Source organism: Calypte anna, chromosome 3 (assembly GCF_003957555.1).
Source record: "Calypte anna isolate BGI_N300 chromosome 3, bCalAnn1_v1.p, whole genome shotgun sequence".
NCBI lineage: Eukaryota > Metazoa > Chordata > Aves > Apodiformes > Trochilidae > Calypte > Calypte anna.
The window spans coordinates 58271669-58288680 of NC_044246.1; the positions used below are offsets into that span (position 1 = coordinate 58271669).

At 40.4% G+C, this 17012-nt stretch overlaps 1 protein-coding gene across 5 annotated transcripts in view; it reads right to left on the bottom strand.

Annotated features, from left to right (window-relative positions):
* Positions 1-316: 316 nt before the first annotated feature.
* Positions 317-17012, bottom strand: part of PDE7B (phosphodiesterase 7B) — a 170935-nt gene continuing 154239 nt past the window's right edge. For all 5 annotated transcript variants that reach the window (XM_030446749.1, XM_030446752.1, XM_030446753.1 and 2 more), the window contains 7 exons: positions 16792-16892; positions 15149-15280; positions 9328-9419; positions 8122-8266; positions 6085-6181; positions 3561-3641; positions 317-3014 (listed from right to left, as the gene is read on the bottom strand). In XM_030446749.1, the coding sequence (XP_030302609.1) occupies positions 2797-3014; positions 3561-3641; positions 6085-6181; positions 8122-8266; positions 9328-9419; positions 15149-15280; positions 16792-16892 (866 nt within the window). In that variant the 3' untranslated portion in view covers positions 317-2796. The remainder of the gene's footprint in view (positions 3015-3560; positions 3642-6084; positions 6182-8121; positions 8267-9327; positions 9420-15148; positions 15281-16791; positions 16893-17012) is intronic.

Consider the following 17012-nt stretch of genomic DNA (forward strand, 5'->3'; position numbering starts at 1 on the left):
GTTTGGTGGTTTCGTTGTTGTTTTAGGAGCAGCTTCTTAAAACTGAAAAGTTTTAGCATGGTTAAGAGCAGACTTGTAATGGGCCTTGTAGGCTTTAATTACAGAAAAGGTCTTGGTTTTATTGTAGCTATAACAGAATTTGATTTGTAGCTAAGCTTTCCTGTTGAACTTATTTTCTTGAAGCTCCTCGAACAGCTCAAGAATGTATCTGTCAAAAGCTTTTTATGCTGCTAGGCACTAGGTTTGTTTAAGCAGAGTTCAGAATATTTTAAAAAAATTCTTTGAACTAGGTGGAAAATGGCTTCCATTTCTTAGTAAAAAAACAAAACAAGGGAAATTATACCCCTCCCCCCCCCTTTTTTTTTTTTTTTTTTACTTAAGTGCTTCTAAGCAGCACTTTGCACTGCTCACATAATGTTCTAATGATTGTCCTAAATCTGTCAGGAGCAGGAAAGATACACATAAAAAGCTGCAAAGTGGTGATGTTCCTGCCCCCCTCATCAGGTGGTTAAAAAGACATTTCTGTCCTCTAGTTAGAAATAATTTTATTCTACTACAACAGCTTGCAGCTTACAAAATAGTAGAGGAAAATCAAAACACCATTTTCAGGATGCTTTGTGTCTTCATAGTGATTTCCACCTTCCTACTTCACTGGGTTTCAATCTCCTTCTCTGAAGATGCATGTCCCATTAATTAGTAGAGTAAAACATCCTTTACTAAAACTTAAGATTTTTCTTAGCCTTTAAACACATTGTTTACCTTATGAGCATGAACACTTTGCTTAATAAAATCAATTTCATGTGAGAAAAATTCTATTATAACTCTCCTTGCACTTTATAAGTAAATATATCTTTCTCTTGACTTGAATAGCTCTTTCTTCGTTGGCCTCTCCAAGATATTCATATCTAAACATTTTCTTTTGGAAAAACAGCTTACAAGGTTTGATGTCCTGTGGGTTTACAACAACACTACTTTTTACCTGAATGCAATTAATTTTTAGGGGGGTAGACAAGTGGACAATCACTTTGGTGCAATGCAGGAGTGTTCTAGAATACAATCTCACTGAAATGATGGAAGCTTAAGTAAAGGTTTGTAAAGACTATCTGAACTGAGGCTGTTCATGGCACATGTAAGGCCATGTATCTTTCACAAACACAAGACTGTAGAAAATTCCTCAGCTATCATGCTAGATTTTCCCTAATAGTCTGACTGCAATGCGTTTTTTTTTTTTTCCTTCATTGAGTGAAACTGATCTAAAAGTCAGTTGATGTATATATTTATTTATTTATTTATTGAAAAGAAAAATACAAATGCATGTTGATGATGGCTACTTAAGGAGGGAATGTGGGGAAAAAAAATCAGCTACACTGCAACATCACTCAAGAAAACTGGACTCCAGAACTATTAGAATGTCGTGCTTTGCAGATCACTAAGCTATTTAATAAAAATTCACACTCTTGAATAAATGGTAATCGGGTTGAACTGTCAAATTATGTTGATTTGCTGTGGGTTTTAGTTTTTGGTTTGGTTTTGTTTTTGTTTTTGTTTTTTTTTTGAACTTCAGGCTCTGTGAAGCATTTGCCTAGACCGAATGTGCAAGGTACCATGGATTAACAACATGGACCCATATGGAATGTGTTTGAAGTTTTCAAGAAGTTATCCTGACAGACTTCATTCCTTTATGACCTTTGACACACCTTGGATAGTGGAAAGGCAGTTCAGAACCATATTTTGTGATCATATGATTTTGGCAGCTATCAGAAGATGGCGGATGCTAAAAGTTAAGGCTTTTATCCACAAACAATGGTGTATATTAATAAACTCTATACCATATTTACAAATGCTTTCTCTTGTATTAAAACTAACAGTATTCTGTTCACAGTGCCAATGTTTTTACAGGTAGCAATCCCACAGTACTCCAGTATTTTGGCATGGGAATCAGTAGCGCTCTGTATTTACAGAAAATGTACACGTAGGAATATAAACACGTTACTTGAAACAGTACTCAAAAGATAGATCTGTTCGTGTTTTAAAGGTTTAGGCTGTACAACACCTCCCCTTTAGTCTGTGAGGGAACGCTGTTCTTTGCAATGAGAAGATGCCAGTCTTTTATCCAAAGTGGCATAAAAATGATTACCAAAGTGAGCCTTGTTACACTGGCGTTGCCTATATGGAGAGTAACTTCAGTCCAAGGTTTATGGATCTGCTGTTTAGTGCACAGAATACAAAAGTTAAAAAGGTTTTTGTTTTAATTACTAAAATAACCAGCCTCTCTCTGCCCTCTCTCTGAGCACTGTCTCACACAGCCAGTGTCCTCTGGATGCTGAAGATGCCGCTGGTTTCATGTGCAGCCCAGCTGCCAGCCTGGAAAGCGTACGGTGCTCTGGGCCTATATACACATGTCACAGAATGACTTGTGGTAAATGAATATATAGCCAGGACTGCCTCTGTCTCTCCTCTTCTCTCAGTAATCCTCCCTGCTCCACAGCAGCCACAACCAGCCCAGCTCCAGTGGTGCTGACTGGGACCCTGCATTCAGGCAGTTCTTTATCAGAAGTGACAAATGGCACCAGGCATGCGCAGAATGAAGAGCGGGGAGAGGAACGTGAAGGAGATCCAGAAAGCCACCCAGCAGAACTGTGGGCTTATGCATGAGGACTCTTACAGCTGTTGCTTTGCCATTTCTTCCCTTTCCATCCTCTTAACAACAGGCTCTTGGCTCCCCGGGATTTTGTTTGCTGCTGTGATCAAGACGAAGATAGCAGTGCTATATGGAAAAGAAGTGCAAAGCTGCCACTAAGGAGTCTCTTCTTCATTTAAAGTCTTTTCTTGGCTGCCAGTCACTTGACCTGAGTGGTCATTGCTCCTATTACTGCTGTGTTGCTTGTGAAGCAAACTCCTCCACTTGGCCTTGTTCCTCCTGAGATGGTTTAGCATATTTGCAGACAGGGGAGTATCACCTGTAAACTGGGCCCACCTCTCAAAGAGGGGCTCCACGATGTAAGTCATGAACCCTGGGGAGGGAGACAGGCAAAGGACAGCAGGTGAGGAAAAAATTCATTTACCGCCCCATGGAGTCTCTTGAGAGAATACAGCAATATTAGTGGCAAAAACCCTGAAGAGAGATGAAAATAAACCCTCACACAGCCACCAACTCTTCTTGAAATGCACAGCTTTTGATCAGCCCACATGACAAGATGTGGCTCCTGTTTGTGTATAACAGTAAAATCTGTGAGAGACCGTGTCCTTCTCTGAGAAGATTTCAGACTAGGAAGTAGCTGGTGTGTGCTCCCATGTGTTGGCTGTGGTTCTTTTCTGCAGATATTAGAATGACCCCTTTTTTCTCTTTGCAATGACTCCTTTGTCTTTTATTGAATATTTGGCTTGGATACATTTCCTTTTGAACATTTTTATTTATAATTTGAATAGTGACTTTTATGGTACTGACAGTTTTTTACTGTTAGAACAACTGGGTTGTGGAAAAAAAAGAAAAATTTTATCTTTCAGCTTGTGCCATTCTGAGATAAACATAGAGAGAAGAGAATGAAACTAATACTTACCAATCTGTATGCTTGGTACTGTATCCTTCTGCTGATTACAAAGGGGGCTAATTTCCAGTTCAAATTTTTGTTCCAGGTCACCTGCAAGAAAAAAAGTAAAATAATATAAAAAAATAAATATATTCCTACCACTTTTACCTCTTCTCCATACCCATGTCAGACCCTCACAGAGACTGCAACTGTGTGCATTTGAGCAGCTGGAATCCTGCATCACTGATTATCATGTTAAATGTCTAAATACCTTCATTTTTTTGGACATGTGTACCACAAAATATCTCTCTAGGTAAAGGTGACTTTTGAATGAACATTAATTCTGAGCGCTTATGTGTTCTGGAGACCTTAATTTTTAAAGCATATTAGAATCATTGACTCATTAAGATTGGAAAAGAAAAAACCTCTAAGATCAGCAAGTCCAACCACCATCCCAACACCAACTGTCTATCTCAAAGTATATCAACATCTTGTCATTGACAAGTCAATTAATTGATTTTTTTTTGACAAATTTTGGACAAAGAATTTTTTTTTGACAAAGATTTTCCTTTGCATGGTAAGAACTTAAGTGATGGTCAACTTTCTTGTGTTTCAAGTTGCTATAAAAATAACTGGATGACTTAGTTGTTGAGAACTTTCATGCTGAGGAAAACCTTCCAAGTAATTTTAAAACCTCACCAGATAAATGGATAATTAATGTTACTTAAACATTAGCTATTTTCTTGAAACTTGTTTCTTGCCAATGACAGTTTTATATAAACAAATCAAGCTGCATTACTTACCCTGTGCTCCTAATTGAATTTTAAAACATCTGAGAGCAAATTAAAGTATTTTTTGTGAGGAAAGGTTTGTGTTAGGACCTGCTGTAGGCATCTGATGCTCCCTGAAACATGTACCCAAGTTGTACATTGTTTTCTTCTAATAGACATAGTGTAAATGCACCAGATGACTGGAAAATCAGGTTGTGAGTCTCTAATAAAATGGCATTGGAAATGTTAGATACAAAGAACAACTGAAACTTTGTATGCCTTCCAGAAGAAAGATTAAAGGTGGTACTAATGGTACTAATCTGCCTTATCTATAGTTAAAAATCAGAACATGAGAGCTATGGGTTTCAGATATAAAGCTTAATGACAGAAAAAAAGCTTCAAGTCCCAGCATTGTGTTAAGGGGGTAGAGAGATCTACAATAACATCTTAAAGTGAAAATGGTAACTAAGTGCATGCTATTTAATATTGTTTTATGCATGACTTACCAGGATTACACAGCCACCACTGACAGTGAGACCACAGTTTCTGTATGTTCTCCTACATGAAACACTCTTTTTCTCCCTGTTATATTTTTAGCTGGTCTCATATGCTCTGGTGTCCCCTTTCAGAGGTATAGTTTAGGTATTATACTTGCTACAATCTTGAGTCTTTGTGAAAAAGCTTGTTTATATGGGCTGAGTGCTGTCTTTCTCAGCATGGTTCCTCAATACACTGAAAGTGAGGCATCACACAAGTAGGATCCTCATGCTCTGGGTATTGATTATATATGCCTTGACTATACATCTGGATGAATAAACCTGCATCTGGCACCTACCTTGATGTCCCTTCAAAATCACCAAAGTCAGACATTTCACCACCTTAAGCTGACACTGGCTGAAAATAAACTTCATGTTCTATTTATCCTTGTTAGGGACTAAACGTACAAGTTACCAGCTTGAATGTGGCTTAACTTCTGTAGTGCAGAATTTGAAATTAATTCAGAACTTCATTGTGTGCTCTTCCAGTGTTTCTACTACTTGCCTTCAGCTCTCAGGATGCTCCAAACAAAGAATTTAGCAGTGATTAAACTCTGCTGCACCCTGTGTTGTAGCACAGCATGACCTTGCCTATGCAGATAGAGCCAAATGGTGTAATTACTGTGTTTAAAAAAAAAACACAACCCTGCCTGACTGCATTCTCTGCAGGGGTTTGAAAACACTTGCAATAAGTTCTGGCTGAGCTTTGGCTTGCCTGCTTTGGCCTTTTCAACAGCACTGGAAGAGCTTGGCGTGCTGGGAACTGCGCTTGAACCCTTTCTCTGCATTTGTGCAGAGAAGAATGTGTCATATTGGGGAACCAGCAAGGGTAAGGCTCCCATTGGAGCTACAGTGGGAGCATGAAAAGCGAAATAAAAGGCAGCAGATAGCGGTAGGGTTTTGGTGCAGCATAGCCCTGGAGCTGTTCCAGCACAGAAGAGCTATGGCTGACTGGAGGTTCTCAGAGAAGAATCCATCTGTGGGCTCTCCAGCCGAGTTCCAAGCACTGAGGCACAGCAGAACCCTCCCTCCTGCCTGGGAGGAACAAGCAGGAGGGAGGGCACAGAAATAGTTGCTGCTCTTACATCCCTTCCCGCTTCTCAAATGAGGCAGAGTATCTCTTCAGCAGCTCACTCTTGAGGGAGATTTCGGGGCAAACTGGGTAGGCTGAATGCTGCCTCTTTCTCACCCTGTGAGAAGGTTAGAAAGCCAGGGTGCAAGGAGATGGGCAGGTGTGAAGGGGCTGACCTTGCCGGTAGAACTCCTCGCAGACCCGCTCGCTCCACTGCTTGCTGAGCTCCCAGAGCCTGCAGGGGTTGCAGATGTCAGCGCACTTGAGTGCAATCTGAAGGGAAAGGAGAAAAGTAGCAGTGAGAAAAGAAGTTGCAGTGGCTCAGCAGGAAATCTGCAGTCATGAAACGCTCAGGCCTCACCAGCAATGTTGGAAAGGGTTAAGACCACCTTTTAGAGACTCAGACTTGCCTTTTGAGGAAAGAGTGTTCATTTAAGATACAAAGAAAACTTTCATTCAGCCCCCTGCTTTACTGTAGTGAGAACAAGAGGAGGGCCAGTTTCCAAGACTGCGAAGTCTTCTGGATATTCCTTGCAAGGAATAAGCCAACAAAAGCCTCATGCTGGCTCTTGCTGACTGCCTGGCTCACCATCCATGGCTGATGACAAGAAAGGCAAGAGCCAAGCTGATCTATTTGGGCATAATTTCCCTGCGGTCTCGGTGACTGACCTTGCATTTCATGTTAGTTACACTTCATCTTAATGTCTGCACATTTTTGTTTACAAAGCTAAGCACAGGGCCCTCTGCACTGCCCCTGGCTTGGTTTCACTTAGTTAACTAGTACCTTTAAAGTGCTTTGCAGGGGAAAGAGTACAGGAGGGCAAGAGGTTTTTGAAATCAAGTAACTGCTCCAGAAAAGTAAACCATGTAATAGTCTGTCTGTCTCACTGCCTTGGAACAAGATGTCATGTGCCTCATTTCTTCACAGATTGAACACAGTCAGTTAGCCAGAGAGAGGTCAGAAATCATGCTGGCACCCAAGAGGAAAAATTCAGACCTGTAAACTGGAAGAGTGAAGTCTACAAGTCACTTCTCTCTCTGGATTAAATTGAGTAGCCTTGATGGTACTGTCTATTTAAAAGGACCTTTCAAACATTCTTTAACTTAACCCAATCAATCAAGATCTCTTGTCATTTTTCCTTTCATTTCTTCCACAATTAGTCCACCAGGTAAGTAAAGTCACCATGTCTGTGTCCTACTTCCTATCTTTCATGAAAACGCTTAAGAAACTTTTTGCCATAGCCACAATCTGTAATCCCTCTGCCTTTGGCATTTGCACAGCTTTCTTGCCTAATCTGCCCAGAAATATGATAAACTCATCACCCTGCCCTCCACGGTCCATGCAGGAATCTGACAGAAGACCATGTTTGATGGAGGAGAGGCAGGCAGATTCCTACATTTCTCACCCTTCTGGAGTGGGAAGAATTAACAGATCAGCAATTCTTTCCTTGAAACTTCCACCTTTCCTGTAACCTTGACAAAGTGGTAACACGTAGATGTTTATGACTGACGAGTACTGAATCTCCTTTATGCATTTTAGGGTTAAATTAAAGTCATTTCTCTAGAGAAGCATGTATATATAGCTACTTTAATCATAATAATGCTTTAATAGGCAGAGGTTTATTCTGAAGAGCCTGCTAATTACTGCAGCTTAGCTGGAAGAACCAATGTGAAGCTATTTGAATTTAAAATAAAGCCATGGTTTCCTCATTAGCTGGGCAGATCCACTAGAGAAGCACCTGCTGCCATGGCAACAGCTGTCTCTGCCACATCGGTCACAGGAATGGGACTTGGGCACCTGATGTTAGGCTGTCTTGGAATGAATGCCAACAAGGGGGCTCTCCTGCATGGTACTAGGAAATAACCTCAGTGAAACGACTTTTGCCAGAAGAGAGACTATAATTGAAGCATTAGCCAGCAAGAGAAGCAGTGGTCTGGAAAGAAAATTAATATCTTATCTTATTTTTTCAGCATTTTACATTCTCCTGTATCTGTTGCATCCACAGCTTTTAAACTCAAGGAAATTTCATAAGGGAATACCAGAGGCAATTTATACTTGCCAGGAGGCAGAAGGAAAGTGTTCATGGTGATGGTAGGTAAGGAGATGCTGATGTCCAGGCACACTATATTATGCTATTCCAACAACCTGGGAAGTATTGTGACTTGAAAAATTACTAAAGAAACAAAAGTGGAAAAATATTTTTTTAAGTTACCTGAAGCATAAAATGTCTGTCTTGAGCATCTTCCAGCCTCAAATCCTGGTTGTCAAGGTGGGATTTCAGACGGATCAAAAACTCATTCTGCCTGTTGATGTCTGTTGCCAAGATCAGGGAACCCAACTGCTGCTCGATGTCCTGGCTGCAGTTAAGGAAAATAAAAGAGGTTCAGTCATGGAACCACTGAACATAAATAGATTAAAACAACCTGCTAGGTATGATAGCTAGCATAAAGCTTTCCCTTTCTTTATGGATCAAGTCTGATCTGTTTGGTCAGCCTCTGCTGGATTTTCAAGGGTACAACTGTTCTAGCTGTCTGAAGGGGTTCAGGAAGAACAGATAATGTGGAAGGAAAATGCTTACTGGTGTAGGTGGTTTCAGAAGCTTTTCAAAAAGTGCTAGGAAAGTAAAAAAACACTAAACAACAGCATGGTGCATCTAGAAAAATTTTCACATCTTGCTTCACCTGCTCAGAGCTGGGTGGTGAATACTGCAACTTTGAAGTTGATGTTGTAAAGGACTGGACTCAAGTGCTTTAAAGTACAACTGAAGCTGTTGGTTTGATACGAGGGATTTCTAGAGGTATATGGAGCTTATTGCCTACAGATAATTTGTTTATCTTCTTGGTAAGATCACCTATGATTAAAACAGTGTTGCAGGCTGTGCATTGACTCAATCTCCATTCCTCGGCAGGAGTAACATTGCACAAAATCAGCAGGTAACAAGTTAACATCAAGGTGCTGGGGTTTTTTTTGTGTTTCTATTTTTTTTTCATGACCCAAAAAGATCAGCAAGACTGAACCACACCTCCTCAGTCAGCTGTAAAAGTGCTGAGCAGTCTCAATGCTATTTGAGCAATCCCTCCATTTTGCTCTCTAATTCATGCTTTTCATCACTAAATCTTTTCATATTTGGTTGGTGCTATGTAAAATGAAAACTGCCAACAATGGATCTGAAAAGGTCCATTCCTGCTGGGACTCCCAGTGTTCCTGGTGCTGGCAGCGGCCGTTCCTATGCTAGAGAAGCAGCAAAGTCTCAGAAAAATACTTCTACTGCATTCTCTTGACTTCATACTGGCACCAAGAGAGGGGAGGAAGTTCAGCCTGCACCGAAGCCTGGGCCTTTTTGCCAGTCTCCTTTCAGGAGGAGTGTTGGGAGCCAGGGAGTGGTTTCAGTGATTCATTTCCTCCAGCGGACACTTACGTCACCTCCTTGGGCAGATGGGCGAGGAGCCGTGACTCCCGGAGCATGCCTATCGTGGATCTCCAGTGATGGTTTTCTAGCACTGAAACATTCTAGGGAGGAATAAAAGGAGAAAATTCAAGGATTAGGCAGGTATTCGTGGTGCAAATACAGATTTGAGGTATCACATGTTGCTAAGATCTGGGTGGAAGTGCTGTAACATGAGCCTAAAAGGTGCACTTTTTCACCGCCTTTTGGACTGAGTAATTGGTCTGGATTTCTGGAGTTAAGGGCCTTGTGCTTCTAAGTGTCCTGGCTAAGGCCAGCCCTAGATTCCTGTTCTACAGCTTTTGAGCCCTGCTGTGAACAGAGAAACTAATCTCATCTGAATGGAAGGTAGCTTGCATTCTAACAGATTTATTAAGAAAAGAATTAAAGCATGAGTGCAAAATCATATCTTTACCTCCTACTGATCCCAGGTTGATTTCTCAGATTCTACAGTTTGGTGCAGAATGGACAAGAAAAAGAAAGCTAAACTTCTGAATTTCCTTTGAAGTCAGAGAACTGGAAGCTGCCTGCAGCTGCTCAGTGAAGGCAGGAGGAGTATCATCATCACGGAGCATCTGCAGGCTTCAGCAACTTAATCTGCAACAAATTTTAAGTCCTTTTTGTTTGTTTGTTTCCAACTAAGTGGAACCAAATTTAGGTTGGAAAAAATTCGTAGGGAACAAAACCCAGCCTTCTAGGTTGTTTGTAAATTACAGCTAATTGGGTATCTTGTGTCTGATGACTTTATATTACTATCATAACACACAATGCATTTGCCAGTCATCATTCATTCAATTCACAGAGTACTTTCTACCACTTAATGCCTCAGAAACATCACTTGTTTGGAAACCTCTAATGCAATTCTTCTAATTCACAAAAGCATCTGCTTGCTGCACAGAAGCAGCCCAGGGGAGCACTCTTCCAGTGAATGCCAGCCCTCAGTTATCCACAGCAATGTGCACAGTGTGAATTGAGATGACTGTCACCTAGCAATAGGGACACTCTTAAGGGAACCATGGCATCTGATCCCTGCTTTGGGCAGTTTATGGCTTCTGCAGTGGACAAGCACTGGATTATAAAGAACCCAAATGAATCCAAACCTTTTGAGCAGGCAGCAGAGCAAGGACTCTACCCTGTCACTGCCAGCTGGGAAACTACAGCCTGAATCCCTCTCTCCAGCTCCCCTCTGCACAGTCCCACAGCTCTGAGGTGTAGGAGGTGTGTAGCTGGTTTAGTGCTGCCTTTCCTGCTGGATGTGACAAAAAGCTTCCACTTCTCCAAGGGGAACTGAATAGTTTTCTCCTTATGGCTTCTCCTCATCCTCTGTAATCCTGTCATATCTAGTGACTGCTAAAACACAAAGCATTGCCAGTAACCAAGATCCAGTTTGCATTTTGATCATCTTGTCTGTATTCTTCTTGCAATTTCATGCTCAAAATTAGTGCAAGGGACAGAGTGCAAACTGGGCTGATTTCCTTTGACAATATTTTTCTGCAGTAAGTTCTGTTGCATTTGAATTTACACATTCACTGATATATTACTTCAGTGCTTGTTTGTTTCCCTAATTGAAATCATGGATACTGGGGGTAAGGAGGAAGCCAACCCAACAACCAGAAAACAAAAGAAAACCAACACCAAGACTTTCCAGTCATGCCAAGACTAAGTCCTTACCCTTGGAAGAGCTGACAGACTCAGAACTCAGGATCTGCTATGCAATATCTAAATTGCTTTTGACAGCAATTCTGTTCATTAGCCAACTTAAATACCCCTCTTCTCCTTTTGCCTAAATACATCAAGATGGACTTATGCAATTGCACTCTGACCAAGAAAAACAAGGGTATGTAATAGGTCATAAGAATTTTTTTTTCTTTTTTTTTTCTTCTTTTACCTCCCTCATCTCAGAGCTGAATCCTGCTCCTAACAATCACCCCACATCTGGCTGCCATCTTCTTATCCTGAGGTAAATTAGACAAACCCTGCCTGACTGTCACCTTTGACTTTTGGGAAGGCAAAGCATTTGTTTAAGGCAATGCTTGTGTGCACAGTTTTTGCCACCCTGGTCTGACTGTATCCTTGACACATCCCAGCTGGGGAGATGCCACTCAGATCACCCTGTGTTCCCCTGTCCCCTCCAGCATGGCAGCATTACATGATGGAAAAAACTGCTTCAGCAGCACCCATCTAAAAACCAGGGAATTCCACTCCATGGATGCAGTTGCTTGTTGCTCTTTGGCCATGCTGAACGCCAGCCAGAACAGGACTGAGTGTGTAGGTATCTAAGAACCCTCTTGCATCCAACTAATAGTTACTCAAAGGAAAAAAAACAACCCCTCAGATATCCATCCCAAGGCATTTCAGCTTCTGTAAGTTCTGCTCTAGGGAGAACTTAAAGATAAGCAGCTGCACTACCTTAGCTGCCTGCAATTCAAGCCCATGGAGGAGGGAAAAGGAAAGGTCAAGTTAAAAAGTGACAACAGATCATGAAGTCATACAACTCTGCTGTTCATTGCAAGCAGGCAGAAGCCCTGAAGCTGAGTAGAGTCAGCTATTCCACCCAGGAACACTCCATTGCCTTATTAAGGCTAATTGCCATGAGCCATAGGATTGTCTTGGCTTGTGGGAAGATAACTCCTGCAGGGAGAAGTCTGTGTGCTGCCTTGCAGAGCCGAGTTCTCAGTTTTGACCTCCTGAGAACTTACTTCCCCTAAGTTTTATGTTCCTAAAAGCTGAGTACCAGAGACTTGTTCTAGAGGCTGCGTGCTCAGAAGCCTCTGCCTTAAACTACTGGGTGGCTGTAGCACAGACTGAAGGACTGTGAAGAAAAAAACTTGGTTTAACACTTAGACTGTCACCAAATCTCCAATCTGTGACTTTCTCTGAGCCATTCAAACCACTGTACTTGACACAGGCACAATATATTTTCCTATTTCTATTTAATATGCATCTGTAATCAAGTTGTAGAGCATTATTTCATAGATTTCTGAAGCCTGTTTTATACTACAGATGTTGTACATGATCATTGCAGAATTCTAAACTATTACTCTTTATTTAAGAGATGTCTAAAGACAAAAAAACCCATGAAGACAAAGACAGATAAACTCTCTGTTAGTGAAGTTATAAAAAATATGTATATCAAGTTTTGTTTTCTTACCAAAGCCTTTGAACATTTTTCAGTAACATGCAGTTTCTTTTCTTTTTTAAAACTAAGCAGTATGACTGTTTCCAGAAGGCTTGATGTGGAGTTTTGGATAAATACAAGGCAGGATTGTGAGCCACCTTGAATTGTATGCTGCTTTCAGTATAAAGAAACAGAAATAATGTTGGAGAAGCCAAATGTATCAACTAGAATTTGAATTATTTGTGATTTTTAAAGCTAAAGTGACCTAAGAAAAATAGTATCAAGCAAGAATAAAACTTCTTTATTCATTTTAATAGCCATGAAAGCTAGAAGCAAAGTCTGCATCATGTAACAAGGTGCCTAAGTGACCTCTAGGTCCCTCCTGTCACATTTCACACTCAATCATAGAAACTTGAACAAGACACTTCTATTTTTGTGGAAAATTATGGTGCCCCACATGCACTAGTAAAGACTACAGAAAAAAATTTAAAAATCTTGCCTTACAAAATAGGAATCCAATTTGAAAATTAATGTTGAAAGTTCTAAACTCTTTGGTGATGACACCTATCTTCCTGAAACATGATTCTGCTCAAACATGCCCTTCAAAACCTGTCAAGTATTTTGCATCTTTTGTCAAACAGTCACTGACCTCATTTTGCAAAATTTCTCTTTTCCATACTATTCAAATGTAAAGTTCTAATTTAAATTTACAAACAATCAAAACCAAGAAGATGCCATGGGCAGGTAACCCTAAGCCTCAGTTACTACTGCCTCAGTAGAAGATGACTGCCAACTATGTTAAAAGTTTTGTTTGCTTGTTTTTCCAATTAGTCTCAGCAGTTCTGTAGCTCTGCCATTTAAAAATCAAAAGCACTAGAAGTTTTTTGTTTTAGTTTCAAGCACATGGTAAGGTAATAATCTTGAGAAGAAAATATTTTATTGTTTTAAAGACTAGTCACTGAATCTAAATTTCTGACCAAAAATTTTTTCACCAAAACCTTTTTTCCATCATTGTTACTTTTATTGGCATTCATGTACTGTTTGCTATTCAAATCTTTGGAAACAATCTGGGATCAATTTCTGCTAAAATAATATGAGTGAGACTTGCCAGTGTGCATCCCTAAACAGGATACTTAAAACTCACACTTGCTCTTGAAAGACTGCAATTGCTGTATTGTCTAACCAAAATCTGAAAGCATATTCAAGCCAGTAAGCTGAGCAGAAATCATGTCTTTGAGACAGTAGTATTTTATTTTAGCTACAGTCCTTTCAGATTAGCCTGAATTTTCAACTTAATTATATATTACTGTTTCCCATTATTAATTTGAGAAGGAGTTGTTTATAATTTTTCCTAGGGCCAGTGTTTTTGTGGAATGGTTCTCCCCACTGCTGTTCAAAGTTTCCTTAACACAACCTTTCCAAAGCCCCTCAGCTTAGTCCTCTGGCTTTTCTCCCTCACTAATCTTCCCTGACATTTAGAAAAGACTGGAGCAAAACACACCACAAAAGTATGGGTATGGCAACTCCTGATTTGCTAAGAATATGTAGAAAGGTACTTAGCTCCTGCTGAAACTTCTTCACTTGGAATAATTTTTAACTTGGGATATTCTGCTGCTGATACGTTAATACAAAGGCTGAAGTTGACTCTTCTGTAGGCTACCAACTACCATCTCCATGTATTAGCTATGAACTATGGCATTTGATTTTCAGCAACGTTACAGCAGTTATGGGATTTGATTTGATCTGCAGCATTGCTGTGGCCTAAATAAATAAGTATCATGTAAGGAGTAGAAATATGCATATAAAATCAGGTATTATACAGGCATTATACACACAGGACAGTTGTAGATAAAATCCAGAGCTGCAGTGATTGCCATGGACCAAAAGTACAAATACATAATGAAAGGAGCACAGAAATCAGATCCAGATAGTTTGATTGATAGTTACTGAACAAGAGGGGCTGTGTTTTTGTTTCAGGAAGTCTTCTACTACTCTTTGCCAGAGCTGGGACATTTACCAGGTGAAGGACAACTTGGTACTTATTCCATGCTTATGTTTCTCTCTGAGATCTTTTATTCACTGCTCTTAGAAACAGGATACTGGTCTAGGCAGACAGTGCTGTGACCTACAGTGGCTGTTTTAACTTCTTTCTTTGTATCTCTAGGCATATTTGGGTACATATCTACAACATTTTCCTTGCTTCCCTCTATCTTCTACTTTATATTTTAAATTGTAGTGTTCATTAAGTGCTTAATTTTTCTGGAGCCACATGAAGATAAAGTTCCTTTTAATGCAGTGCCAATTCAGAGGATGCCTGCTGCTTTCTTGGTTGGAGAAGGAAGATGAAGTAAAAATTGAGTCTCTGCAATTTTTTATCTCCTACCCACATTTCCTTACCCCAGATGATCTACAGAAGAAATAAACCAGGCAACTAATGTGACTTAAATGGCCTCAACAAAATCTGACATTTCCACCTCCTTTCTCTTGTGTATCATCTTTGTTGTAAGAAGAGAAACCCAGTGAGGAGCTTCACTGAACTTGTCCAGACTTTAAATTGCAGGTTGATGTGATCAGCATCTCCCCCCAGTCAGATTTTTGGCATGAAATTTCACTGCAAATTGCTCAGACCCTCCTTGACACCATTTTACATACCATCAACTCAGTGATCAGTCTCACCTGGTACAGGCTGGCAAGGTGATGTTTAGTTTTGATCAGAAAGGGCTGGTTGACCCCTGGATGATCCACGTCATGAGCTGCAGCAGCTAGCAGTCCAAGCATGATGTCCGATGGGGTGAGGAAGTTGGCAAGCTGAATCAGACATGTTAATCACAAGAAGACCATAAAGAGTAAACACTTTTTTTTTTTTTTTTAATTTTGGCAACTAAATGCATCAGCTATCATGGCATTGCTCTGTTTTGAAGGACAGTACACAAATATAAAGATAAATTTTTTGAACAGCGTTTTTAAGGTGGCTGTTGAACAAACATCTATAAAAATCTCAGTCTGTGTACTTCATGATGACAGTTTGTACTTCTCTCTCTACAGTTTACGCCAATACGAGGATGGTTGCCCTAGAAGTGCTTGAGCTTAGTCTAAAAGATTCAGGTTTACAAAATAAGTAAGTAGACTATCAGGATGGCATACGTTAGCACACATGGTAGGGGTTCTGCTTCGCACAGTATTTACTAGTACCAGTACATCAGGCTTTGTTTTTCCATTACAGCACTGTGCTTTAAAATGCAGAATTTATAAACTTTTGAAGCTTTAGACTTGGCTATTAGATATGTCTCAGTTCAAATACAGGTAATGTATTAGGGAATATAATTTACTTCTCAAACTTCAGACATTCAAACCTGAAAACCCGCACAGATTTTTTTTCTGCTATCAGCTTATCATTCAGAAGCAAATTTTGTAATCACTGGGAAAAAACCTGAAGTCTTAGCATTTTCTCTTTCTGACTGTAAGGTGATTTTACCAGCCTGGTGAGGCTGTATAGAGCACAGGCCTGTGAGCTGAAAGAAGCATCTGTCATAAGGACTGAAGAGCAGTGTGATACAGATTCTGGATATTGGGTGCCCTCTGCACTTTCTGACTGCAGGGACTCGCAGATCTTGCAAGAGATGGAAATAGAGGAAAGCTAGGGCCTGCTCCTCTCCTCACTTGCCATTACAATATTCTGGCCTCACAATTTGCTAATCCTAGCAAATTCACTAGCACTTCATTTAAGTGAAGCCAGGAAAGATGAGTTATATTCATACACTGTGGCTCAGCATTACAGTATTACAGTGCCTTCCAGTAACACCTACAGCAATCTCATGTTGTAAGGGCTGGGGCTGCAGCAGTCCAAAGCTGCTGCTCACATGTGGGGAAGACACCCTAGCAGCAGACACAGTCAAAGGGAATGATTTCCTCTTGCCTGGTGTTGCCCTGCCAGATTCAGTATTATGAAATATCAATTTGAGAGGCTTATGCCCATGGGCATGGGCACACACTCCCTTCTGATGGCTCTCCTGGGAAGGCTGCAGCCACTTGCAGATGGCTGGTGCACATGGTCACAGCAAAACTTGGTGGAACTCATATGTCAGCACTTTAATATGTTTGTCTGCATGATGAATGGTGAGTCCAGACACTTGTTTCAGGTGTATGTAATCTATATTTGACTCATCTGCTGCCTTATTGCTGACTTCTGAAATCTGATTTTCTGCTATCTAAAAATATTTTTTGTTCATTTGTTTTTGTTGGGTTTTTTTTTCAATCCTGGGGTAAAAAAAAATTGAAAATTATCTGAAAGAATCATTAGTGTGAAAGGCTGTCATTACCTTGGGCTCCCTCAGATAGCAGTGCATAGCTTGTGTGACATCAGCAGCATGGACCGCATTGTGGTACGGGTTCTGGCTATGGTAATCTTCTTGAACCATAACTGGGAACCAAAAGAGAAAATAAAGATCCTTTTGTCTCTGACTGCCATGGCCACAAGTGGGAACTGGATTTAAAACACAATTTGAGGTTTTATAGTCAGCTGCCTAAGGAGTTTCTTCAA